The sequence below is a fragment of the Ostrinia furnacalis genome, unplaced genomic scaffold (assembly GCF_004193835.3).
Source record: "Ostrinia furnacalis isolate ACB-3 unplaced genomic scaffold, ASM419383v2 OfSCF0069, whole genome shotgun sequence".
NCBI classification, from domain to species: Eukaryota; Metazoa; Arthropoda; class Insecta; order Lepidoptera; family Crambidae; genus Ostrinia; species Ostrinia furnacalis.
The window spans coordinates 1,083,924-1,111,673 of record NW_021130308.1 but is presented as its reverse complement, the minus strand read 5'-3'; the positions used below and the strand labels follow the sequence as shown (position 1 = coordinate 1,111,673).

The 27,750-nt window shown below is 41.4% G+C and overlaps 2 protein-coding genes across 3 annotated transcripts in view; both read left to right on the top strand.

The window, feature by feature from the left end:
* Grip163 (gamma-tubulin complex component 6) overlaps positions 1-22,189 on the top strand; it is a 32,260-nt gene extending 10,071 nt beyond the window's left edge. The window contains exons 6-17 of the mRNA XM_028299965.1: positions 771-982; positions 1,830-2,022; positions 11,842-11,974; positions 12,400-12,619; positions 14,864-15,092; positions 15,495-15,687; positions 16,438-18,043; positions 18,619-19,411; positions 19,736-19,959; positions 20,473-20,810; positions 21,191-21,458; positions 21,931-22,189. Of these exons, the coding sequence (XP_028155766.1) occupies positions 771-982; positions 1,830-2,022; positions 11,842-11,974; positions 12,400-12,619; positions 14,864-15,092; positions 15,495-15,687; positions 16,438-18,043; positions 18,619-19,411; positions 19,736-19,959; positions 20,473-20,810; positions 21,191-21,434 (4,385 nt within the window). The 3' untranslated portion in view covers positions 21,435-21,458; positions 21,931-22,189. The remainder of the gene's footprint in view (positions 1-770; positions 983-1,829; positions 2,023-11,841; positions 11,975-12,399; positions 12,620-14,863; positions 15,093-15,494; positions 15,688-16,437; positions 18,044-18,618; positions 19,412-19,735; positions 19,960-20,472; positions 20,811-21,190; positions 21,459-21,930) is intronic.
* Positions 22,190-24,547: 2,358 nt separating this feature from the next.
* On the top strand, positions 24,548-26,212 carry LOC114349560 (uncharacterized). 2 transcript variants are annotated; one of them, XM_028299984.1, is made up of 2 exons: positions 24,548-25,166; positions 25,247-26,212. In XM_028299984.1, exons 1-2 carry the CDS (start codon positions 24,859-24,861, stop codon positions 25,305-25,307), a joined length of 369 nt encoding a protein of 122 aa, XP_028155785.1. In that variant the 5' UTR covers positions 24,548-24,858; the 3' UTR covers positions 25,308-26,212. The 2 variants fall into 2 exon arrangements, with proteins under 2 accessions (XP_028155785.1, XP_028155777.1); XM_028299976.1 differs by having other exon boundaries at positions 24,557-26,179.
* Positions 26,213-27,750: the final 1,538 nt, after the last annotated feature.

Sequence of the window (27,750 nt, the reverse complement as noted above, 5' to 3'; positions counted from 1 at the left end):
GAGACCAGCTCATTCCCCTACAACGAGGAAACAGACGCCATATCTCTGGCAGAGGGCGTGGTTTTGGAAAGCTTGCGTCGCTACAGTGCAGCGCTGTGCTAGCTTGGGCGGAATCATACTATACTTACACATTATCTCTCAGTCTTTTTCCTCGCGATTGATTCTTGTAACATTTTGCATAATTACCTTCTAGTTGGCGTCGAGACCAGCTCATTCCCCTACAACGAGGAGACAGACGCCCTATCTCTGGCAGAGGGCGTGGTCTTAGAGGGCGTGTCGCGGCCCCGCCTCTGTCGCTATAGCGCTGCGCTGGCGCTTTTATGCTGTCAGTCTTATTTCACGCGAGTTGTGAGATTTGAAATAAAATTCTTTCCAGTTGGCGTCGAAACTAGCTCATTTCCCTACAACGAGGAAACAGACGCCATATCTCTGGCAGGGAGCGTGGTTTTGGAAGGCTTGCGTCGCTACAGCGATGCGCTAGCTTGGGCTGAATCATACTTTTACTTACACACTAGCTGACCCGGCGAACTTTGTTCCGCCTTAATGGCAATAAATAAGCAGACTTTTTTTTATTTCGAACGGGATAAAAAGTATCCTATGTCCTTCTCCTGGCTCTAAACTACCTCCCTGACAATTTTCAGCTAAATCGGTTCAGCCGTTCTTGAATTATAAGCGAAGTAACTAACACGACTTTCTTTTATATATATAGATTATCTCAGTCTTTTTCCTCGCGATTGATTCTTGTAACATTTTGCATAATTACCTTCTAGTTGGCGTCGAAACTAGCTCATTTCCCTACAACGAGGAGACAGACGCCCTATCTCTGGCAGAGGGCGTGGTCTTAGAGGGCGTGTCTAAGCCTCGCCTCCGTCGCTACAGCGCGGCGTTAGCACGTGCGGGCTCGCACTACAGACGGCTGTATCGGTTCGCTTTCAACCACTCGCTGGGCGACGGAATACATAGCCGGGGACTGGTTTATGAGGTGAGTTCCTAACCCACACTATAAAAAATTGCATTCTTCTTTATCTTCTTGGTTTGTAAATTACCCTCAATCAAAGGGTTAATTCGTCGCTTGTTCTCTAACTGATGTATCTGAATTTTTTTTCGAAACTGAGTTATCTACACCATCTTAATCAATTTTGCAAGACGAATCGATCTGTCTTATCCCCTGAGCATTTTGCTCAATGTCAGTTACGTCAGTTAGAGAGGCAAGTGATGAATTGTGAGACCCGGTTTCTACCTAGGCAGAAAGTGTTTGTGTTTGAGCAGAGAAGTGTTTTGAATAACCAATCAGATTTTATTATTTCCACTTCTCTTCTCTGCTCCGCACAGCTCCGCTCTGCTCACACATATCGAATCGTGAGAGCCAAGGAAGATCTTAATAATGTATAGGAACCTACCTACATGAGGTTACAATAAAATTTTGTATAACGGGACTATTCCCACCTCTCGTTCCCACCACTGCAACTCCTATGTAGCCAGGATCTACAGCTTGACCGGCACAAAAACCCAACCAATGAAGGTCAAGTTTGTCCCGGGGGAAAGTTAAACTGTCATTGGACCCGCAACGAAATTAGTCAGAAGAACATAGGAGGAGTTCGAAATTAAGGTTCGACTTCCCTCCATTGCAAAGCGGATGACAGGTGACAAACAAAGGTTTAAAACCTTTAAGAAAACATTATGCACCACGGACAATAAATTAAATTAAGGGGGCCTATCTTATGAGCAATTAGCAACTACCTGCCAATAATATTTTTTCACAAAATCAAAAATTTTGTATAAATGAAAATGAATGTCCCTTAACTAAACAAACTATCATCTTCGACTAGGCTGCCAGGGAAGTCATCAGACGGTACCTTCTCCAATACCGTCTATCAGCTACTGAGATATACGAAGAGTGTTGCAAGAGCAGTTCGGAAGACATCAACTGTATGCCCACGCTGCTGCAGATAGCTTACCACATGGAGCCGCTGGTGGCCGAGATAGAGACCGTCGCTTCCATCTACAGGATGGCGGAACCTGGTGAGTCCAAGGAACATTCTAGGATTAAGGATTTGGTACCAGTCAAAAGTTGGTGGACATAGAAGATTAAATTGTATGCCTACACTGTTGTATTATATTCAAAGCCCCTTTGGAAGTCCTGGTTTCAAAGACTAAGCCAACGCTGCTGCAAATAGCATATCACATGGAGCCGCTGGGTGCCGAGATAGAGGCCTATGGTAGAATCAATAGTATGCCGTCGCTGTATTTAGCGCACCACGGAACCCCACTCTTGGTTCCTGAAAATTGAGATTGTCACCACTCATCTACAAGAGGGCGGATCCTGGTAAGTGAAATTAACATTCTAGCAATTACAGTACTGTACCAGCCAGTGAGCCGGTGACATAAAGTAGGTGACGATCGAAGTATCAACTGTATGACTAAATACGAAGAATGTTGCAAGAGCAGCGCCGAAGCCATCAACTGCATGCCCACGCTGCTGCAGATAGCTTACCATATGGAGCCGCTGGTCGCCGAGATAGAGACCGTCGCTTCCGTCTACAGGATGGCGGAACCTGGTAAGTTGAAAGAACTGGTGAATGAGGAACATTCTAGGAACTACAGGACTGTGTCAGAGATAGTATGGGTTTAAAGACCATATGCCCAAGGTGCAGCAGATAGCATACCTTATGGAGCCACTCGTTGGTGAAATAGAGACCGTCGCTTCCATCTACAGGATGGCGGAACCTGGTGAGTGAAAAGAACATTCTAGCAACTAGAGTACTGTTTACTAGGCAGAGACCAGGAGTAGGTGAAAATGGAAGTATCAGCTACATGACGATATACGAAGAATGTTGCAAGAGCAGTTCGGAAGACATCAACTGCATGCCCACGCTGCTGCAGATAGCTTACCACATGGAGCCGCTGGTGGCCGAGATAGAGACCGTCGCTTCCATCTACAGGATGGCGGAACCTGGTGAGAGAAAGGAACATTCTAGCAACTACGTACTAAAGCCTGGTCCGTGAGCACGTAGAATTTTGTCCAATGACCCCAAGCTACCCATCCTTATCACTCGCGCGTAATTATATTGCTGTCGCGACTGTGCGACGGGCGCCCGCAGTGAGTGTGCGAACCAGACCAGGCTTTAGTACCATTTACTAGGCAGAGTGTTTTAAACTTTAAACTTTAGAGTTCAAAAAGTTNAACCAACTCCGGAACTAGAACCGGAATTCCGGAGTTGAGTGCCCAATATCGGAAATCAGTTCCGGAGTTGAAAACTATCCGATATTGCAAGCCCTACTCGCGACGGATGGACTGCGAGGTTCGCTTAGAGCTCGTGTAAAGCGTGCGTCTGTGTGCGTGAGTCTGATTTCGAGCGTTTGTATGAAGCTTCCGTACTGTTTGATTTATCTACTGTGACAGCACTGTGTGCTGAAGCCTGGGGCTTTCGGAGGGATTATTTTATTTAACTAGGTATAGTATAAGGCTGGAAGACGTAGCGTGGGCAGGCCTCCTACTAGGTGGACCGACGATCTGGTAAAGGTCGCGGGAAGAGCCTGGATGCGGGCAGCGCAGGACCGTTCATTGTGGAAAACCTTGGGGGAGGCCTTTGTCCAGCAGTGGACGTCATTTGGCTGAAACGAACGATAGTTTAAGGAATACGAAATAAATACCCGGAAATATTTTCAGTTAAAAACAGTGGACTTTAGCAGTAGACTCAAAGAGTTACGGGGAATACCTCTCATATTCATTCCTACTTCATTAAAATTCTGCATAATAAAGTCTGTCTGTGTAGTTTACCTAGCACCTTGGAAGACAATTACGTCAGTGAGTAATTGATGACGTCATATTGGCGCCCGAGTGTCAACCTCAAAGGTAGCTCGGGTTTCACTTTGTTTCCATTTAGTCCCCTACCGTCAACGTGACCTACAGGACATTCAATCTAGATGTCTATAGCAAGGTTCAATTAAGTGTGACGTCACAGTCTGTCACCTCCTCCCAAGGGGATCTCATATTTCAGCTGCTTTGTTTGGTAGCTTGTACGTAACTTCGGCTACAGCCATCAAAGGTCATCGAGGTTAAGGTCATTAGGGAATTTGTGAGGGCTATTATTCACGCTCCTTAATTAATTTTGGTACCAGTAAATCATGTGGGGCAAAAGAAAGACATGGATATAGCAAAAATGAATAAATATTAAAAAGCATGAAGGAAAGAAAGCTTGAAAATCTATTTTCATGTTAGAGTAGATATGAAAATGAATTATTATGTTTTCGACGGGTTCATCTAGGTTCGATTCCCATCAGCAGTTCGGCTTTTTCAAGTTATTTAGGTATGATTTCAAAAACAGGTACACGAAGTGATTTGATAAAGTGTTGTTCCTGGCAATACAACCTCCGAGTGGAGGGAGAGGGTCAGTCACATTCTCCTAAGGGATGATTTTTCACTGAAGAATAAGTTTGGCACATTGACAGTTTTGGTATGGGAAATAATATGTCAAAAAGACAAGTTCATTCTTCAGTTATCTGACGATTGAAAAATCAGTCATACATGGACTACGGACGGACTCAATATACAAAGTCATGATGACTGAAAACGCGTGCTGCAAACGTGACGCACAAATCCAAAGACCTATCAGTTGTCAATGCTGCCTGATATCTGACATCACGCCGAAGCCGCCATGCCTGAAGGCTGGCTCGGGTTACCGAAACGTGTCAAACTAACGTGCTCGCAACGTGACCCACACAGGTATTGTTACAGTAATGATTCTGCCGTCATGATACGTTTTCAATCATGGTAAAGGTAGGCCACTTATTGCTTTGTGAGTAAAACACACAAATTAAAGTAATTGGCCTCGTCATCCTCTTTAAATACCATAATGCTGAAATAAAACTTCATAATATTGCAAGATCCTGGTTATTTTAAATTATAACTACAAAAACTCCTGGCTATAGATATGTTGATATTGTTAAGGGTTCAAACTACGTAAGATCAAGTAAAGTGTAGGATCCAGATTCCAAGAATGGAAGATGTTTCGCTAATGAACAAGATATTAATTACATTACAACCATATACCTTAATGGTTTGTTTCTTGTTCATGCAAAACATAGAAACTGTGTTTTATTTTAAGTATAACTTTTTTACGTAAAAGTTTATTGGTGTTCTTTCTTGATAATTGAAAATACTAAGAAAAATTGGTAACGATAATTAGAATAAGATTACAACTGAAGTATTCTTGAAACTTAATTATTAGCTTAATATGTATTAGTTTTATAATGCCTTTGTTTTATCGTATGTAGAGCTACTGCCGGTTGTTATTGTAGGATTAAATGTAAAGCCTAAAGGATTACGGGCGTCGCCCTGCCGGTAAAGATAAGGTTCGATATCTCTGAATCATTGCTTTGTCATAATGGAGATATGTGCAGCAATTATACTTCTTTTAATTGATTTGAAAGTACTATCAGACATGTAAAATGTTTTAAATGTTTTTTTTTTATGTGACAGGAGGCAAACGAGCAGCAGACTGATTTTTGTTAAGTTATGTTGTAAGCAACAACATATGGATGCTTTTCAGTTTCCAGAGCTTTCAGTTTTACAACCAGGGATCCGTATCCGGCTCGAAGGACCGTTTGTTACGGATGTTTTCTTAAAAGCTTGCTACTACATGCTCAGTAAAATTACCTTTTTCCACATATAAGTTAATTCATAGTGCAAGTCATCATAAATTGTATACAATTTTCCATCCCACAAGAAAAGAACCAGGTTGTGCATGTCTGAACCGTGGAATATTTTATTTAGAGCGTAGGTAAGTATTAAATGTATATTTACAGACCATGAATATTGCGTCAGACTTCCTTATTTTATGTGAGACGACGTTACAGGGAAATAATGTCAACAGTATAATATTTTATGATCGCTAGCTATGACAAGTGTTTAAAGTTTAGTGGTTCATCATCATCATCATCATCATCATTTCAGCCACAGGACGTCCACTGCTGAACATAGGCCTCCCCAATGCTTTCCATGTTGATCGATTGGTAGCGGCCTGCGTCCAGCGCTTCCCTGCTACCTTTACGATGTCGTCGGTCCACCTTGTAGGTGGACGTCCCACGCTGCGTTTTCCGGTACGCGGCCTCCATTCCAGAACCTTTCTGCACCATCGGCCGTCAGTTCTGCGTACTATGTGCCCTGCCCATTGCCACTTCAGCTTGCTAATACGTCGGGCTATGTCAGCGACTTTGGTTCGTTTACGGATCTCCTGATTTCTGATTCGATCTCGCAAAGAAACACCAAGCATAGCCCTCTCCATAGCACGCTGTGCAACTTTGAGCTTCTGTAAGTTTAGTGGTTGGCTGTAGCATTTACGAGATAATTTCACCCACAATAAAACCCAGAGAAAGGGTCTCGTCAAAAATGATGAAACTGAAATTGTAAGTATGCAAAATCATAATCATAATCATTTATTTAATCCCAACTAATATTATAAATGCGAAAGTAACTCTGTCTGTCTGTCTGTCTGTCTGTCTGTCTGTCTGTCTGTCTGTCTGTCTGTCTGTCTGTCTGTCTGTTACGCTTTCCCGCTTAAACCTCGCAACCGATTTTGATGAAATTTGGCATAGATATAGTTTGAGTCCCGGGAAAGAACATAGGATAGTTTTTATCCCGGTTTTTGAAACAGGGACGCGCGCGATAAAGTTTTTCTGTGACAGACAAAATTCCACGCGGGCGAAGCCGCGGGCGGAAAGCTAGTGCTTCATAAGTGTACATAGGTGGTGATCTTAAACTTAGTCTCAACTTATGACCGTGCCGACCGATGACAGTGCACGAAATCACATCATCATCTTCACTTTATTAAAGACATGGTCATACCTAAATATGCTTCTAAGTAGGACATCTTGTAAAAAAATACATGGAGTTATGTATGAAATTATAGAGTCAAAATCACCCGAATTGCTCCAAATGTAGAAGGCAAATAATGACCAACAATATTTAATTTATTCAATTGCTTAATGGAAAGTCTAATTTATATGATTCAATTCGTCCTATTTACTTTCTTATCTATCACTAGTTTACCTTGTCATTGCATAAGTTATTAGAACATTGAGTAATTAGTTTAATAGTTTATAAGGTGAGTCAGAATACTAGACACAAGAGCAATTAATTAAGTAGATAGTTCTACCACAGAATAATAATAAGTACTACCTACCTACTACTATCAATAATATTAAAGTACAAAGATAAAAAAAAACATTTTTACTACCCTGAAAAACAAATTATTCTTAATTTTTAGTAAAATAACGTTTTCAAACTACTAAATTAGCAAAACAAGTCAAAGAGTGAAGCCATAAGTTTGCTAAAAGATGGCTTAAAAATTCACCGAAGCTATAGGGCTGACTTCGGTAAAATGATGTGACGTGAGGTGCCAAACTGCGGAAAATTGCGGAGGAAATACATGATTTACCATGAATTATCATGAATAATATTAACTACTTATTTACCTCTCAGTGTCTTGAGGCAACTTAAAAAAGTACATTCTGTGTTTTTATTATTATTTAGGCAGTTAAATACTGCACAGTATTTAGTACATAGTACACCATTTTCTTTATTTTTTTCCATCATACACAAGAATACGCGTGCGTGAGTCAATGTTCGCTCGTATGTGAGGCCTTGTTGAATAGTATCCTGTAGGTGGGCCATCGTGCGTGTTTTGTTTTCGATGTAAACTCGCGGAGATGAACAGGCCTGGTAGAGCTTACAAAGTACAATGCTAAACGCAAATTGAAATACTTACCTAAGTACTGAAAGAAAACCTTCAGTCTCCGGCGCAATTATTGAATACTACTACATATTTATATTCGTGGTACTTACAAATGATATTTTTAGCATCTTGTGGTTTCAGTTGTTACTTTATGTTATTATTTTTACCTCTACATCTTGAGTATTAGTATAAATACAATCATTCACATCACGCGATACGATTCGTTCCATTCCTTTGCTTTGACGTAGTTACACTCGCCTATTATTTACAAACAAAGGTGTTGATAATGTAAATACTGGTTTTTGAACATTACACAAACGCTTAAGGGGTATTAACTTTAACACTGTTTTTATTACCTACTTGTACCGGTCCATTTACAGGAGTATTAACCTTAATGATAGTTATAAAAACGTCACACCATTCAGTAAATTGCTTACAGGATAATTTAGAGTGTTTCTGAAGCAGGTTTCTGTGATATCTTACAAAAGTAAATCTTACATAAGAAAATCTAAAAAGAATGTAGTCGGATATTTTTGTGAATGTTAAGAATTTTTGTCAATTAAGCTTATAAGTTTATTTTTCTCTAACGCTTTAACTCTACATACTTACAACATAACTTGTGATTTTTTCAACATTGTTTGATTCAGATACAGCAAAGCTTTAAGCTTTAAATAAAGCTTTCTGTTTAGTATAAACAAATGTACATTTACGTTTTAACTGACGTCATTTAGAGCTGGAATTCACTCACGTTACGTCTGGAAGCCATAATACAAATTGCCAGATAGTGATATGCATTGAACGTACCGCCGAATATTGTTAAGCGTCTATTGTCGCAGATTAAGATAGCCGATGGTAAATATTGATAAAAGCGTTAGTACGTGGTGCAATTATCATAATGATATGATTGTAGTAAAAGTTCATATTTTTGATAATGTCGCAAACCGACCAGCGGTTTACGTGTGGTGAAGTGAAGACGCGGATTCGAATCCCGGTAGAGGACTTTTTTTATTAAACAGAAATATCAGAACTAGGTTATTTTCCGGCTTCCAGGTTTCATTTGCACTTGTAATGTTAGTATGGATAGAGTTAGATATAATTTATATGATATTGGACATCTTCCGGGGATGACTGAAAATTATTTTTCCAATGGAATTGTCTGCTAGGAATTGACCTTAGAATGAAGGACGGTATTTAAATTGAATACATCAAGTATCATCACCATGATGATGATGATTATACCACGGGTGTGAGTTTATTGAAAAATCTTCATCACTATTTTTTCTCTCATAAGTATATTTCGGCGATNATTATGAGACATGTAGAGGCTCCTTAAGAGCAAAATGACGATTTGTAAGAACTATTTATTAGTCCAAACAAATAAAGAAATTTTGACTTTGACTTTGACTTAGAGACTAGGAGTAAAGCTTCAACCACACCAACGCGTGCAGATCGCCATCGCGGTGTGATCAAAGGCCAATGACAGGTCGCGCGACTTATGACAGGTCGCGCGACTTATGACAGTTGACGCAACCTGTCATTGGCCTTTGCGCCGGCGATGGCGATCTGCACGCTTTGGTGTGTTTGAAGCTTAAGTGGTGATGGGAGTATCAACTGTATGCCTAAATACGAAGAATGTTGCAAGAGCAGTTCGGAAGACATCAACTGCATGCCCACGCTGCTGCAGATAGCTTACCACATGGAGCCGCTGGTGGCCGAGATAGAGACCGTCGCTTCCATCTACAGGATGGCGGAACCTGGTTAGTAAGGAACATTCTAGGATTAAGGATTTTGTACCAGACAAAAGTTGGTGGACATGGAAGATTAAATTGTATGCCTACACTGTTGTATTATATTCAAAGCCCCTTTGGAAGTCCTGGTTTCAAAGACTATGCTAACGCTGCTGCAAATAGCATATCACATGGAGCCGCTGGGTGCCGAGATAGAGGCCTATTGTAGAATCAATAGTATGTCGACGCTGTATTTAGCGCACCACGGAACCCCACTCTTGGTTCCTGAAAATTGCGATTGTCACCACCCATCTACAAGAGGGCGGATCCTGGTAAGTGAAAGGAACATTCTAGCAACTACAGGACTGTACCAGCCAGTGAGCCTGTGACATAAAGTAGGTGACGATCGAAGTATCAACTGTATGACTACATACGAGGAATGTTGCAAGAGCAGCGCCGAAGACATCAACTGTATGCCCACGCTGCTGCAGATAGCTTACCACATGGAGCCGCTGGTGGCCGAGATAGAGACCGTCGCTTCCATCTACAGGATGGCGGAACCTGGTAAGTGAGGAACATTCTAGCAACTAGGTACGTACTAAAGCCTGGTCCGTGAGCACGTAGAATTTTGTCCAATGACCCCAAGCTACCCATCCTTATCACTCGCGCGTAATTATATTGCTGTCGCGACTGTGCGACGGGCGCCCGCAGTGAGTGTGCGAGTCAGACCAGGCTTTAGTACCATTTACTAGGCAGAGACTAGGAGTAAAGCTTTAACCACACCAACGCGTGCAGATCGCCATCGCGGTGTGATCAAAGGCCAATGACAGGTCGCGCGACTTATGACAGGTCGCGCGACTTATGACAGGTCGCGCGACTTATGACAGGTCGCGCGACTTATGACAGTTCACGCGACCTGTCATTGGCCTTTGCGCCGGCGATGGCGATCTGCACGCTTTGGTGTGGTTGAAGCTTAAGTGGTGATGGGAGTATCAACTGTATGATTAAATAAAAAAAATACGAAGAGTGTTGCAAGAGCAGCTCGGAAGACATCAACTGCATGCCCACGCTGCTGCAGATAGCTTACCACATGGAGCCGCTGGTGGCCGAGATAGAGACCGTCGCTTCCATCTACAGGATGGCGGAACCTGGTAAGTTGAAAGAACTGGTGAGTGAGGAACATTCTAGGAACTACAGGACTGTGTAAGAGATATTATGGGTTTAAAGACCATATGCCCAAAGTGCAGCAGATAGCATACCTTATGGAGCTACTCGTTGGTGAAATAGAGACCGTCGCTTCCATGACGGATCCTGGTGAGTGAAAAGAACATTTTAGCAACTAGAGTACTGTTTACTAGGCAGAGACCAGGAGTAGGTGAAAATGGAAGTATCAGCTACATGACTATATACGAAGAGTGTTGCAAGAGCAGCTCGGAAGACATCAACTGCATGCCCACGCTGCTGCAGATAGCTTACCACATGGAGCCGCTGGTGGCCGAGATAGAGACCGTCGCTTCCATCTACAGGATGGCGGAACCTGGTGAGTGAAAGGAACATTCTAGAAACTACCATCAATGTTATGCCGATTGTTAACTTAGCTCCTATTCAAAAGATCCTGGTGGGTGGAATAGAACGTTGCAAAAGTAAACCCATTTTAATAACATTGTTATTGAGCCACCCACAAGGTGGGCAGATGATCGAAAGGTTGCTGGATGCAGGCCACTTCCAGCCCAGCCATCCAGAAGTCTGGAAATCATTGAGGGAGGCCTATTTTCAGCTGTGGGCATTCTGTGGCTGAAATAATGACGATAGAAAGAAAGAAAGAAAGATACATTTATTACAATGGACATCACACAAATACAGGCAATTACATAGACATGACAGTGGCACATAATAGTGGAAGAAGAAAAAATAAAAACAAGAGTAAACTGAGCAGTGCCACCCATTCACCAACAAGATGCCCACTGCAACGGGACCTCACTCAGCATATGCCGTGGCTCACGGCGCTGGTTTTCAGTGTGCCCCATGCCGAGTGAGGGTCACGGACCATTGGTAAAATAAATAAAATAGTAAGCTGCATAAAATTGTGTAGATAAACATACATAAATAGTAATATTAGTGCATAGATGATAAGACTACGTTTATTAAGAATACAAATGAAAAGAATACTAATAAAAAGATAAAACTGTTTGTATAGGTGACGACGATACAATAAGACATGACATGAATACGGGCCGCTTCCAGCCGTCCAATCTGGAAATCATTGAGGAAGCTGCTAGGCTTATTTTCAGTTGTAGGCGTCCTGTGGCTGAAATAAAATCGATACAATAACACATGCCACTTGAAGGACCATTCCTGACTGCATTATTCCCTTGCAGACAGCAAGCCGTCGATGCCGCACGGCGCAGAATTAATGTCGTACCTATTCAACGAGATCTCACTCGTCACGCACAAGAAGTCCGCGCTCACCATGTATACTGCTCTGTATTCCATCTGCAAGGTTTACTTCAAGTAAGTGGCTGTGTTTTAAGACGATGTGTATTATTATTGTAACTTAGTGTGGTTGAATGTTTTATATTTTTTTAATGGAAGATTAACATTAATAGTAACAGATTTGTATGTGCTTGTGAGTGGCTTAAATAAATATTGCAATTAAAAGAATAATACGTTTGTTCGTAAATACTCGAGTGGGCGCACGCGCACGTGTCAGTATTTGGAAAATAGTATATGACGAGGTGATGGAAACGCCGCGTGTGCCCGCCTGGTTTTAGCGTGACTGACTGTAACGCAACTGTTGGTTCAGGACGGGACTTAATATGGTTTATTCCTTAGGGCTGTATCAGGATTTCGTGCATATTTCAGAATATTATTATTTCGTGGGAATATGGGAACGTCACGATCTCACGTATTTCAGTAAATAAATTACATTTCTACAGGTTCATAGAGCGCTTCATATTCGAAGGCGAGCTTGACGACAGCCAACACGAGTTCTGCATCCGCAAGGACGCGGCCTACGTCGGCGCGCGCTCCAAGCGATACTGGGACAAGGGCTACCACCTGGCTCCCGGCGCCGTGCCCGCCTTCCTGCGGCCGTTGGCGCGCTTCATCCTGTTATGCGGCAAGTCGCTGCGCCTGCTCAAGCTGTGCAGCCCTGGCGTGAGTACCGTCCCCGGGGCTACCGGGACAGGGCTGCCACCTGGCTCCCGGGGCCGTGCCCGCCTTCCTGCGGCCGCTGGCGCGCTTCATCCTGCTGTGCGGCAAGTCGCTGCGCCTGCTCAAGCTGTGCAGCCCTGGCGTGAGTACCGTCCCCAGGGCTACCGGGACAGGGCTGCCACCTGGCTCCCAACGCCGTGCCCGGCTTCCTTCGGCCGCTGGCGCGCTTCATCCTGCTGTGCGGCAAGTCGCTGCGCCTGCTCAAGCTGTGCAGCCCTGGCGTGAGTACCGTCCCCAGGGATACCGGGACAGGGCTACCACCTGATGTTGCTAATGGGACAAGCTGTGCAGTCCTAGTATAAAATTCCAGTAGGAACTTACAGCATAGTAGCTACCAATTCGTGCGCAAGACGTCTTGCTAAGCGTGACGTGAGTAATAAGGATGGTCACCCTTATTGCTTTACCCCCTTTAGTGCTACAGTCTCCTCCGCCCGCATCGAGTGCTGCCGCTTATTCGAGGAGCTGACGTGGCACCAGCAACTTATAATGACACCTCTTCGCTTAACTGTCTACAGAGTGGAATTTTGAAATGCCAACTGGAGGGAAAGTACTCTTAATACTGTAGATAGAAAATTTTACTGAAAAAAAACATTCCTTTATTTTTGAAAAGGAAGAGAACTGCATTCAAAGATTTTCGAAAAATTTTCGAAAATTCACTACCATACCATACAATTTTCTGTAACATAATTAAAATAATTTAAGATTTCATGGTTTTCCTTTCATTTGATTTATCAAGTATGTTAGAGAGATTTCATCCTTATACTTAACCCTAACGATCGATGTAATAAAGATACAGGTTGTAATTTTTAACAGATTTTAGTTGGTTCGATTCCTGGGTGTGGCAAACAAAGGACATCATCCATTTTGGTCCAAAATCAAAAGTGCCGGCCAAAAAATAAAAGTGCTGTATCGAACCAACTAAAATCTGTAAAAAATTACAACCTGTATATTTCATTTCAGACAGTAAAGAAGGTCTCTTCCTTCTACATACAGGATCCACTAGTGCCACTGGCCTCCTCAAACCACCCTCGCATCGAATGCTACCGCTTGTTCAAAGAGGTCTTGCTAGACGTCTGCAGCAGACGTCTAGCAAGACGTCTTGAGCTTGCATATCATAACGTCGTACTAAGCCTGATGTCTTGTTAATCGTGACTGTGACCTTTCTTATTCCTTCTTCTGGATCCGCTAGTGCTACTTGTTTTAAGACCACCCTCGCATCGAATACTGCCGTTCATTCGAAGAGTTAGCTCGGCAGCAGAAACTCTTACAAATGTACCGCACTCGCTGTCTATTAGTGCGCGGACCTCTTTCTACGCATTTCATCTTCTTAATTCTTCACGACTGATTATGACGATTCTTCATATTTCTTCACCAGGACCCCTTAGTGCTACTAGTCTCATCCGACCACCCTCGCATCGAGTGCTATCGTTCATTCGAAGAGTTAGCTCGACAGCAAGAACTCTTACGAGTATACCGCACTCGCTGCTTATTCGTGCGCGAGTAGTCTTGCTAAGCATGACCGTGACGGTCCTTCCTTTATCAGGTCTTGTGACTTACTTGACTTATGGTCCTATGTCCCCTAGATGGAGCAGAGGGCGTCCACAACAGTCTTCCATCTCGTTCGGTCTTGAGCTTCTCGCTTGATCTCGCTCCAGGTCCTGCCGATCTTCTTCGCCTCGTCCGCTACAGTGCGCCGCCAGGTTTGCCTGGGTCGACCACGTTTGCGTTTTCCTTGGGGATTCCAATCCAGAGCCTGCTTAGGGATGTGATCGTCTTTATTTCTTCACCAGGACCCCCTAGTGCTACTAGTGTCTTCTGACCACCCTCGCATCGAATGCTGCCGTTCATTCGAAGAGTTAGCTCGACAGCAAGAATTATTGCGAGTGTACCGCACTCGCTGCTTATTCGTGCGCGAGTAGTCTTGCTAAGCATGACCGACGATCCTTTTTCCTTTATCAGGTCTTATGATCGTCTTTATTTGTTCACCAGGACCCGCTAGTGCTCCTCGTCTCATCCGATCACCCTCGCATCGAGTGCTGCCGCTCATTCGAAGAGTTAGCTCGACAGCAAGAACTCTTGCGAGTATACCGCACTCGCTGCTTATTCGTGCGGGAGCAGTCTTGCTAAGCATGACTGTGACGGTTCTTCATTTATCAGGTCTTGTGATCGTCTTTATTTCTTCACCAGGACCCCTTAGTGCTACTAGTGTCATCCGACCACCCTCACATCGAGTGCTGCCGCTCATTCGAAGAGTTAGCTCGACAGCAGGAACTCTTACGAGTATACCGCACTCGATGCCTATTCGTGAGGGAGCCGGCGTCGTTGAGACAACTCCTGCTCAATAGAGAGGCCGAGAGGAAGGCATTTGCTGAGATGGCTACGTTGAAACAGGCTGAGACTATGGAGAAGATTATTGGTGAGTTGCTAAAGTACAGAAACAGCAATAATTACTGGGCTGTTGATTGTGTCAAACTGTTACTGTACAGTGTTTCTCAAACCCAGAGCGTAGTAACGCTAAGTTTGAGAATCAGCCAGAAAACACGTCATTATCACTGTGCTTGAAAAAGGTGTACTATTCATTTAAACTTTATGCGTGCGCGGATAACGCATGCAGTTCAATATAATATCTGGATCAGTCGCGTTTATCTGTAAGAGCACACTAACGCTTTTTGAGCGTTAGCGTTAAGTATCAAATTATCATGGAATGTGGCATTTTGTGCTAAAAATAAATGGTTCTAAGTATGCACTTGGTTTTCCAGTATATTTTAACAGTATCCAGCACTTAGAAGTCACAAACACATTCCCATTTATTTTCCAGCCGAACGTAAGCGTCTCGCTCAACTCATAATAGCTGAAAAGCAGCACTCTTTACGAGTGTTAGAAGCAGCTATGGCCGAAGCCAAGGCGGCCAAGCTGAAGGCCAAGCAACGTGAGAGGCGCCGCTACCAGTTGGAACTTGAGGCTGAGAAAGCTACGGAGGAGGTTGACTCCAAACTGAGAGATGATGAGAGGTAAGTAGAGGAGAGGCTATAGCTACAATCCGGTCGAAATAACTGCGCAATTGGCAGCCGTGAGGCAGAGTACTCATCTGCAATAGCACGTAACGTAGCATGTAACGTAACCAACCTTCAAGTGAGTACGGCTCGTCCACGGTCATCGCGTATCTGGCTGCGAGCTTCTGAATCCTACTGCGAGCCGCCTTTGTGCTCGCAGTGATACCGCCACTCGGCGGCAATTTCATCATCATCATCATAATCATCATTTTTAGCCATAGGACGTCCACTGCTGAACATAAGCCTCCCCCAATGATTTCTACAATGGCCGATAGGTGGCGGCCCGCATCTAGTGCCTTCCTGCTACCTTTATGAGGTCGTCGGTCTACTTTGTGGGTGGACGTCCTACGCTGCGCTTTCCGGTACGAAGCTTCCACTCCAGAACCTTGCTGCTCCATTGGCCGTCAGTTCTGCGTACTATGTGCCCTGCCCATTGCCACTTCAGCTTGCTAATCCGTTGGGTTATGTCAGCGACTTTAGTTCGTTTACGGATCTCCTCATTTCTGATCGATCTCGTAAAGAAAACCCAATTTATTATAAATTAATTATCTGGACTTAATGTAATGGTATTATGAATTACTCTGAATTATTAACCACTTATCTGATAGCTATATCAAAGGTCGTTACTCTATCGGGCATTGTGCGATAAAATTAATCGTAATTGATTTTTAAGTAATATTCTCTGAACACCTGTGTTTTTTCCCATAGGAACAAGATAATGGAATATTACTCGAAGCTAAATATGGAAGTTGAGAAGAGCAAAATCCACACGGAGTGGAAAATGAAACGGTTGCAACTGGACCAAAGTAGAATGCAGCTTCTTTCAACCGAAGAACGAAACCTCAAAAGAGAGAAGTTAGAACTTGAACATCAGCGAAACGAAGTGATGGCGATGTCCACACAAAGCGACTGTTTCAGAGACGAAAGCGATCCTAAAGATGATGAAATCGTCGCAGCTATTGATCCCAAAATGACAAAATCAGATTCCTTGGTCATAGGAGAGAGTTCAAGCCCAAATGATAATGTGAAATCATCCAGTGACATGTTCAGTGTTCTTTGCAATGCAGCAAAAAGTATTTTTGGTGTTTCGAAAACTCCAGATGATAATAACGTACTGAAATTAGATGCCCAAGGAAATATTTTACCTGACACTACAACTTCCAGTGAAGTGATAGGAAATAAACTCGATTGGGCACACGATAATGAGCAGTTTTTGAAGATGAGACAAGAGGCTTATTTGAACAAGCAAAAGGTTATGGCGCACGAGTTTGGTCAGCTGGATAAAGAGAACAACCCAATGAAGGATCCGCCCCTAATACCTTCGATAGACGAAGAAAACAATTTTGAAGACATTTGGTCTCCATTCGCGGAAGCGAAACGCAATAAATTGAAAGTTCTCGGGGCGGAGTTTGGTATGGCCAAACCAGAGGGAGCGCCAATCGTGACTGAACCGAGGACTGATGCTCATAAAGAGGCGCTGATCAACAGACAGAAAGTGTTAGGTGTTGAGTATAACCTGCCCAAAGACATGACTAAAAGAGAGCCGGCAACAGAGGCGCAGGAGGAGGCCTTAGTTAACAAGCAAAAGATTATGGGTGTGGAGTATAATCTTCCAGCGGAAGAAACAGTTCAAAGGGAGCCAGCAAACGAGGCACAGGAAGAAGCTTTAGTTAATAGGAACAAGATTATGGGGGTAGAATACAATCTGCCAGCAGAAGAAACAATCAGAAGAGAACCAGCTAACATTGCTCAGGAAGAAGCATTGGTTAATAGAAACAAAATAATGGGCGTTGAATACAATCTGCCAGCTGAAGAAACTGCGCAAAAAGAGCCAGCAACCGAGGCCCAAGAAAAAGCTTTAGTGAACAGAAACAAAATTATGGGAGTTGAATACAACCTTCCAGCAATAGAGATCGCTCAAAGAGAACCAGCAAACGCAGCACAAGAAGAAGCATTAGTGAATAGAAATAAAATTATGGGCGTTGAGTATAACCTTCCAATAGAAATCGCTCAGAGAGAGCCAGCCACCAAAGCTCAGCACGAAGCTTTAGCTAACAGACACAAAGTGATGGGCGTCGAATACAACCTCCCTCTAGACGCTACCAGAAGGGAACCGGCAACAGAAGCTCAGGAACAGGCTTTGAAGAATAGAAAGAAGGTTATGAATTCAGATTTTGAGGGTATAGAGCCTAGTCGGAAACCACAAAGGTCGGGCTTGACCTTGAATTTGAAGCCGTTTGGAGAGACTTCGACTCAGTTGTTGGGAGTTACTCCGAACACTGGAGCGGTGACACCAGGAGAGTTCTATTCCAGGGTAAGTTTCAAATATTACTTCTTTATCTATCTATTTTATTATTTGACAGTTCGTTCGTTCGTTCGTTTCAGCCAAATGACGTCCACTGCTGGACAAAGGCCTCCCCCAAGGTTTTCCACAATGAACGGTCCTGCGCTGCCCGCATCCAGCTTCTTCCCGCGACCTTTACCAGATCGTCGGTCCACCTAGTAGGAGGCCTGCCCACGCTACGTCTTCCAGCCCGTGGTCGCCACTCGAGAATTTTCCTGCCCCAACGGCCATCGTCTCTACGAGCTATGTGCCCCGCCCACTGCCACTTGATTTTAGTAATTCTGCGAGCTATGTCGGTTACTTTGGTTCTCCTGCGGATCTCCTCATTTCTGATTCGATCACGCAGGGAAACTCCGAGCATAGCCCGCTCCATCGTCCTTTGGGTGACCTTGAGCCTTCTTATGAGGCCCATATTAAGCGACCAGTTTTTAGTATTTGACAGTACACAGACGGTAAGAGCGGTCTCAAAATCATCTTTCTTTTGATGTGAATTTGTCAAAATAATTTTTGGTACCTACCTAATTAAATGTATGTTTCTTTTACAGCTGGACTTAGAAACACCGACCACTGCAGATGTGCCTCTCGAAAGCGCTGTGACCAGCGACTTCTTTACTCCTAGAAGCGAAGGCAGCAAGGATTTAGACTCCGGCAAGAAGACTGATAAAGATCTAATCACTTCCGAAGGCTTCACCTTCCCGGTCATAGACGATGATACCATAGACTCGGAGATCATAAGCGACGTCCAAACCGGCGAAAGTCCTGAAGTATCTCCATCCAAAATAGGTTTAGAAAGTAAAAACTTCAAACGCAACATATCGTTTTTCAATATTCTAGATGGTTCTTACAACCTCGACGAGTTTGACCCATTCGGGGTAAAGGACTTAAAAAGTTATTCCAAAGACCATTTTCACAGCAAGATGGATTTGGAAATGGCGTCGTCGTGCTATACGCATCCAGCTATTATTATGGAGGAGGTGAAAAAACGTCCGTATTCTAATATCTTTGCATCCCACTTCGAAGAGGAGAAGGATGAAAAAATTACGAATGATAATATAGCTACATTGACGGCTTGCCTTCAGAGGTCGGTCATGTTACCTCTGACTTATCAACTGGAGATTGTGAATAACTCGATTTTGACGTATTTTCTGGTAAACTTGGATATGTACGAGCATTTGAGGAGTTTGAAAGATTACTTCTTTCTGATGGATGGAGAGTTTTCCAGGAGTATTTGCCAAAACTTGTTTTCGAAGCTGACGAAGACGTTGAATCCGCAAGAGCTGCTCAATTTTGCAACGTTGCACAACATCCTCGATAAGGCTTTGGGGTCTTCGATATCACGTAAGTGTGTTCTTAACTTACCATCCTCTACACAATAGTACCGGTAGATATTAACATTTTAATTCAAGTCAGTAAAAATATTATGTTTGGATTTTTCTGCTTTGGTCGATGTATGTGTTGGCGATCCTAATGGTTCAATTAACTGTTTTGAATTCTCTATAAATCATGTGAGCTTCAACCACTGACCTGTATTTTCACCTTTGTTCTATTATCTGTGAGATGCGGCTTAGGACTATCTTTGGTCCATAGTTGGTGTCGGTTAGACGGGCAAATTTTGGCACACCCTTTATATGTGTTAATAAAGTTTCTATCTTTCTGATTCAGACGTCCACAAATTCTCGGAGAACCTTTCGTTCACGATAACGGAGTCGCCTCTAAGCTTCCAGCACAGTTCACCAGACGTCCTGCAGTGCCTATCGCTAACTTACGCGGTGTGCTGGCCGCTTAATATCATTCTGTCGCAAGAGGCACTGCTGCGGTATGCTAAAGTGTTCCAATTCTTGCTGAAAATGAGGAGGATCTTTTGGGTGTTGGGTGAAGATTTTGAGGTAAGAAGCTTGGCATTTAAAGATGTTTTTTTTTTGTTTTGCTGTATTTTTATTTTCATCTATAAATATAAAAATGAATCGCAAAATCTGTTGGTAAGCACATAACTCAACAACGCCTGGACCAATTTTACCAATTCTTTTTTTAAAAGCTCCTTGAAGTCCAATGATTTACGGCGAAAAAATTCGAATAATTTCCAAGAAAATCGTATCTAAAAACAGCACTATTTTCACGCGGGCGAAGCCGCGGGCGGAAAGCTAAGTTTAAAATAAAAAGGTTTCTAATATCTTACTTAGTTATCAAGCTAAATGTGTGTGGTTGAAAGATCAGCTCGCTGTGATGTTCTGTGAATGCCTGTGAGCAGCTGTGGACATTAAGAAGCCCATATTATTAGAAAAGTCGATTAGTTGTCAGCCATACTACTCTATAAATCGATTTTCGTAAAATAACATGTCAATACCTCATATAATTCCGCTCATAAAACCTATTTTTAAAATAAAATATCTTTGTTTCAGTCTCTAAAACTATCCGTGAAACTGTCAAAGCAAAACTCAAGAAAGCTTCTCAAGTCCCCTCACTACACATCGATCCAAATATACCGCCACATAATGGCGTCCATGATCCGCGCTTTAGACAACTACATCGTGACCACCTGCATTCTGTCTTCCTGGACGGAGTTCGAGAATGACCTCACCAAGGCTCGAACCCTGGACGATTTGTATGAGTGTCACGTGGTGTATATCAAAAAGGTGTTATTCAGATGTCTGCTGAATAACAGGTCTACGCCAGTCATGAAGTTGCTGAACGATATATTCACGGTGATACTGAAGTTTAGCAGGGTTTTGAAGGCTGGGTGAGTTGATTTTGTATAATTATCGAAGCACTGTACAAAGATGTAAAACATTATTATACATACAACATAGTAAACCTTCTGTACAAGTAATTCTCAAGTAAAAAACTGAAATAAAAGAAAATTAAATGTCAGAAACTAATTTAGGAACAGTGGAGTTAAAAAATGGTCATAAACTTGAGAACACGTCGGTTTTATGTAGTTTTACAAAAGTTTTCAATGTATTTGCTAACCTGTCCCTGTTGCCCCTTAATAGAATACGAAATGCCTTTTAAGTGAGCTAAGCTAGCTGTTTCTTATGTAAAGAATAAAGACCTACAACTTGAATTACCTTAATCAAACTAACAAGACCTAACAATAATTTCAAATTTCATATTTTCCAGCGAATGGCAACAACAAGAACCCAACGGTCACTTCACACACACCAACTTTACGCAACTCGAAGAATTGTTCCATCTGTTCGAGAAGCTCGCCAAGTACTTACACAAGGTCGTCACGAAGCTTATGGAGTGTGGTTACCAGCGACACTTGGTGGAACTTCTCACTATGGTCAACCTGAACGGGTATTATGACCCGGAGAGAACCAAAGAAGATCATAATGTGAGTGCTATGTCTACAGGATTTTGAGGTTTTTGCAACATAATTTTGTACAGTCGCGGAATGAAAAGGTTCGTCACCTTAGTGTCGGTTTTCGCTTGCACTAGGTACTGTAAGAGTCAAACCTGCCAACAGTACAAGAAACAGTGATGCTAACATTTAAATAAATATGACGTTTGCTAACGAATAAGGTTTTGCTTGTTTATTTTTCTATCCCATCAGTGCAATGCAATGATGACATTGACCAATTGACAATAGTTTTTTTTTATTTAAAAGATATAATAATGGCAGGTTGAACCAACAAGAAGGTTTTAGTTTATCAATCATAATAATCTTCTTGACAAGATAAATCGTCAAACAACTTTGATCTGAATAATTTTGAACTTTACTGACGAACAGTTAAAGATTATTTTCTCTAACTCGAGATTATTCTGTAACATAGTTTCAAAAGGTAATATTATGTGCTCGCGATTCGTTGAAGGAATCAATTTGAAAACTGACGAACCTTTTCATTCCGTGACTGTACCTTTTTGAGTAATTTTGGGAAAACAATTTTTTGTTTCGTTTTGATGGTACATATTTGACGTACTAGGAAAGGGGACATAGAGCGTTTTCACATTGGACTTAGAGCGTTAGTTTTTATATTGTGAAGGCATGCATTCGCTGTCAAATATACTTACGAGCAAAAGTATGGAATCACCCCCTTGTCTTTTGTTCGATGTGATCTTAAGAACTGAATGACTATTTAAGTATCTATGGTATCAATTTAAAGTTTAGAATATTGCCTTTAAAATGGTACCATTTTTATTTATCTTCTATTAGTCATTTCGTTCTTATGATCGCTCGAAACAAATAGGGTGATTCTATATTTTTGCTCGCGAGTGTAGTATGAAATTTTTGGCAGCGCCTAAATCGCCTAAATGTGAAAGCGCTCTAACGCGACTTGAAAAACTAATGTTGAATGCGTATTTTGATCTAAACGCTTTTGAGGTTGTGATGTTTACTTTCGGTTAAAGATGCGCTGATTATAATGTAGACAGGGCAAGGCACTTTTTACCGCGTTCTCGTTACGATCACGAGTTGAGGTCGTTCGAACACTTTGTGCGTGTGAAAAGCTTCGTGAAATCGTACATTCGATTTAAATCTGTAATGCTCGATGTGGTAAAATGATGTTATGTATTTGACACGATGAGACGTGGAATTTATTACGAAAGAAAATCGAGAATGAAAATTGTTGAAGAAATAGATCGATGCGAAAAAAAGTAAATAACACGGGCGAAGCGAATCAATATATCTTTTACTTATTTAAAGTCATAAAGTACAATTACTTTTAACTGCATAATGACTTCACAAGGCAAACAAAGATGGTGTTAGGCGGAGCGTTACCTTTATCATACATACTACTTGTATTTATAATGATGAATTTGAATTCAACAATACCATTAGGGTCTATTGATTTAATCAATATCATGTTTATTGCTAATGAACCATGTTTTGAATGAAGAAATCTATTATTAAAAGTAAAAACAAAAAATATGAAATAGTACAAATCCCAAATAATCATAAAACAAAATACATATTTTTCTAGTCTCTTACATAAGCAAATATTATAAAAATTACCTTATCAAAGTCAATAACCTATGCAAACTCTCAATAACGTATGGAAACTCTTTAATTCATATTATGATACTGATAATAATTATACTAGATTTTAGCTTATTAATAAGTAAATCGTATTTTAATACACATTGCATCCATGACAAGTCCTAGAGATATTCCTGAAAAATGTGATATTATTTTTCCCACCTAGAGTGAATAGTAATAGGGTAGGTGACACAAAATATGGCTTGTCTGGCGTCGATTTAGATGCACGCATTTAATTAATACTTTATTTAGGCAATATTAAACTTATGTATGGGGTACGTTGGATCAAAAATGTGGACTACACCCTACTTTATGGTTACATGTTATGAAACAATGAAACCTTTATTGAGGTCAATGTCTGCATGATTTCAAGTACGAATATTATTGATTTTTTGGCGAATAATATTCGAAGATCTGTCTTATAGTCCACTTTCTTGGCTATGTAAGTACTATGAGCCATATTAACCGTGTCATATTATAATGGTAAATTAGTTTAATAATATTATGTTAATACCCTTACGTTGTTATTATGGAGCTTAGCTTAATATTATTGTTCAACTAATGTTTTGCATTTATACAAAATGTTGTCTGTTTAATATTATTATTACAGATAATCGGGTTATTAATAATACTCCTAGACTTATATTACGTTTGCCTATTATTACATTAAGTTTACTGTTGTTCCCAAATATATGTACAGTCAGATGAAAAAATGTTAACCTGATAATGTACTTTATAGTTGAAATTAAAAAAAATCTGTTGGATTGCTAGTGCTACATTGTCAGGATATTTAGAAACGTTCAAGTCCAAAGTGTGCTTGTAATTAGTTTTTACTCCACTATTTATGTATAAGTGAATTACGGCATCTGGCTGTACATTATTTGAAAAAAAAAAAGAGGATTTGCCTAAGTCGATCATGTATATTTATTTATTTAATTGTTCATCTACATTGTTGCATGCCATTTTAACGTTTTAAAATAATAACGATATTATTATTATTAAATTTGTTTCATTTCTTGATTTTTAATGCACATTTTTTTTAATTTTAGAGTTCTTTGAAGTTAAAAGAAAGAAAGAAAGAGTTGATAATAAATTTAAATGCATAAAATATAAACGAAAAAGCTTTTTTAAACCCGTAATAAGTGCCCTCTATTCAAATAGTGAAGAAGCATCTAGAAATTTCCAAGCAGCCTTAAGTTCACACAAGCACCGTCTCAGTTGTGTAGCGCCATCTGTCGAGGAGTAGCGGTACTAGTCTATCGTTGCCATCGCCTACCAGATGGTAGTAATTGCTAAAGTTTTTATAGTTTGTCCATGTATTTTATTTATTTATGGTATGATATTTATTTTATCAGTAGATATTTATTTACACGTCATATAACATCTATAGGCGTCACAATATAGGTTATCACAATCAATTCGCTCAGGAAAACACAACTCGATTGTATCAGTAGTTTCTTAAAGCGGCCGCTAAGACAGTGGCGCCGATATTTTCCTTATATTCAGGGTGTGTTTTCACGAATACTTCATTCCACCGCAATTCGTCCTAGGGTTAACATCCTATCAAAATCGGTCGAGTGCCAGTGACATTGAAGTGAAAGCCGGCGTTTTCCCATCAACTCCCTAGCTCGGATTCGGAAAGAAGTCAACATTTGAAAAATATAAAATTAAAAATAAAAGACTGTTTGTTTTGAAAAGGTGATAACCGTAGCGTGAGCGCGAAGCGTATCGATCGTTATCGGCGCTCTCTGTGTTTCGCCGTCCACACTCGCTACGAAGACGTTCAGCCGAGGGACATTTCGTCGCCGAGATGGCGTTCATGATGCCGGTAGTGAAGAACGACTGGGACATCTACAACTCCCAGCGCTCGCGGCGGACTTCGGAGTCCGCGGAGAAGAGCATCGGGCGGGTGCGGAAGGTGTCGGAGTCTCGGTCGGAGGGGCCAGCTTTGGGGGCCATGGGGGCCCGAGGGGCGCTGAGCCCGCACCGCAGTGCGCCCGCTATGCGTTCGCTGTCTTACTGCCGCGCGCCGCCGTCTCGCGCGTCGTTGCGCGTCGACAGCCCCAAGAGCTCGGCTAACGTGGCGCCGCAGAAGGACTCGGACAAGTTTCACAGCAGGTTGGTGGAGAAGCTGAAGCGGGCGCTGGGCCGCGACGGGCGCCGGGACGAGCGCAGTTCATGAGCGTGCTTGTGTGCAGGCGGTGCCGCGCCGAGTCCCCGGAGCGATCGCGCTGCGCCGGCTGCGTGCCGTACTTGTGAGCGCGGCGCCGGCGGCGGCTCCGGCGGCGGTTCCGGCGGCGCCGACTCGCCCGCCGGCCGCGCCCGCCGACACACCATCTGTGATATCTACCCCCTCGCGAGAGATGAGTACTCGAGTGGACACTAACAGCATGACTTTGTCAGCGCTAGGTTGTATGAATGAAGACTGAGTTAGGCCGGTGACGGCGGTTTGCGTTCGGTATCTGTGATTCGTTACTTGTAAGCTGTTATTTATTAATGTTCATTTGACGCGGAAGCGTTATCGCACCTGGCATACAAATTCCGTAGACTCGTCTAGGACAGGATTTAGTTTTAGTTTCATTGCATATGTTTTGGAAACTGTCGATAGTTTGTTTGTAGGAACGAGTTGTAGTCGGCGTTAGGCAGTGATAGTATGTAATATACGTTAGGTTATCGTTCGGGGTCTGGCTCCATATCGTATATGATATCTTTTTGTTACGAATATTGCATGATTCTATGATGTTTACGCTGTTTTGACTGTGTATATGGACCAGCTTTACTAAGTATAGTATTATATTAGTATTATGTCAGTGAAACTGAACCAAAATTGATGATTCTAGTGATGCTTGGCGCCCCGGCGCAAGTATGTAATTCTAAAAGTAGGCATATCTCCACGAGATTTGACCAAATGTTATAAATTATTTCAGTAGTTTTTTATTTGCTCGATGTTCCTTTGTAAGTTATTGATAATATACTGTAATTAACTATACACTGTCGTAGTATTGATCGTTCATAATAAACGTTTTCTGTAAAGCAAGCGAACTTACATATTGTGTCTAAGTCTGGTGTAACTGTATTTTACTGTTTTGCATGTATTCAAAAGTTGTCTGATCTGATTTTATATGTGATTGTATGAAAACAATAAACCGAAAGCTTATTCTGGATTCATTTCTTTTATTTCATTAACTCTACATCATGTGAGAAATTGAGAATACTTCCTATGTTCAACATTGCCGTTTGTTTACTTACACATTAGCTCTACGTTACGATTTGAAATTCAGCCAAGTGCGTGTGATATACGTAGGTATAGCGCCGTCTACGACGTGCCCGTGAAAATGTAGAGCAGAGCCAAAAAGGTAACAATAATTTAGACTAAACCAAAATAGTTCAAGCCCGGAATGCTGAAATTTCATGATCTAATTATTAGAAAACGCTCGTGTTATTTACTTTGCCTGCGAAAATTTTATAAGTATTAGATAATGTAGAAATGCAATTCTGTTACAAAAATTAATTGCAATTAACCTCTTGTTAACTTATTATTATAATAAAAATACATAAGACATAGATCTCATAAGACGATTGTTGTAAATGGTATAATACCTACATACATAATAAGTAGGTTTGAAGCTTTTCCAAAAAGCGGAAGTGAGCTTAATGCGAATATGAGTGCGCTTTTACAACTTGAAGGTACCTATCACCTTTTATGGTGTAATTGGGGTTATTAGATTTTATATTGTTAGAAACCTGCCTTAAAAAATCCAACACTGAGTCAAGCAATAAATCTTTCAATGATATAAAAATATTCCTTTCAAGTTCTGGGAGTGCCAAAGTCCTCACTGCAGACATGTTATTATTTTCTTACTTCTTATCGATCGATAGCAATTGATTACAATCTACGATCGATTTCCATTGTAGACGCATTATGCTGTCATGAATTTTGTGAAATAATTGATTATTATAATGTGCACGGCAAAGCTTAAATATTTACTGATTACGTATTAGAGGCGATAAAGGTACTTTTATTGATAGTAAATTCGCTTTAATTGGGGTTTACTGAAGATTTAGATACGAGTAGAGTCGTATTAACGATGACTGTTTTATTTGCACTGCTGTCATAATTTACTATTACGACTACGAGTACATAGCGTCTTGAGAGATATGGGAAGCTTTCATTTTCACTGCCGTCATAATTTGTAACTAAGGCCCGGTTTTCTGATTCGTAGTTAAAATAACCAATGGTCAAATTTGACAGATGTCAAATGACAAGTGGTTAAATATCAGAAGAAAATGTTTTTTGAACAATGGTTAGTTGGACTTTTAGTACATTTTTAAACTATTTGTTTACATTTTGTTAATATTTAACCATTAGTAGCAAAATTTGACCATTGGTTATTTTAACTACGAATCAAAAAACCGGGCCTTAATGTTACTTTATAATTTATGATCTAATATGGGGAAGCTTTGTTTGCCTTGAACCAAAAGGTTGACCTGATTTTATAGTCCTGACTAAAATAGATGAAATATTTGAAGTATTAACCATTTGAAATATACCACACGAATCGCGAAGCTCCTCCTTTTGTTGAAGTCGGTTAAAAATTAAGATGCATGTTGGACAGTGGTTTACAAGTGACATTTGATAATATCTTTAAATACATACATAGTGCTAAACTTGCTTGCGTGTAACTTTTTATAAGTAACGAAT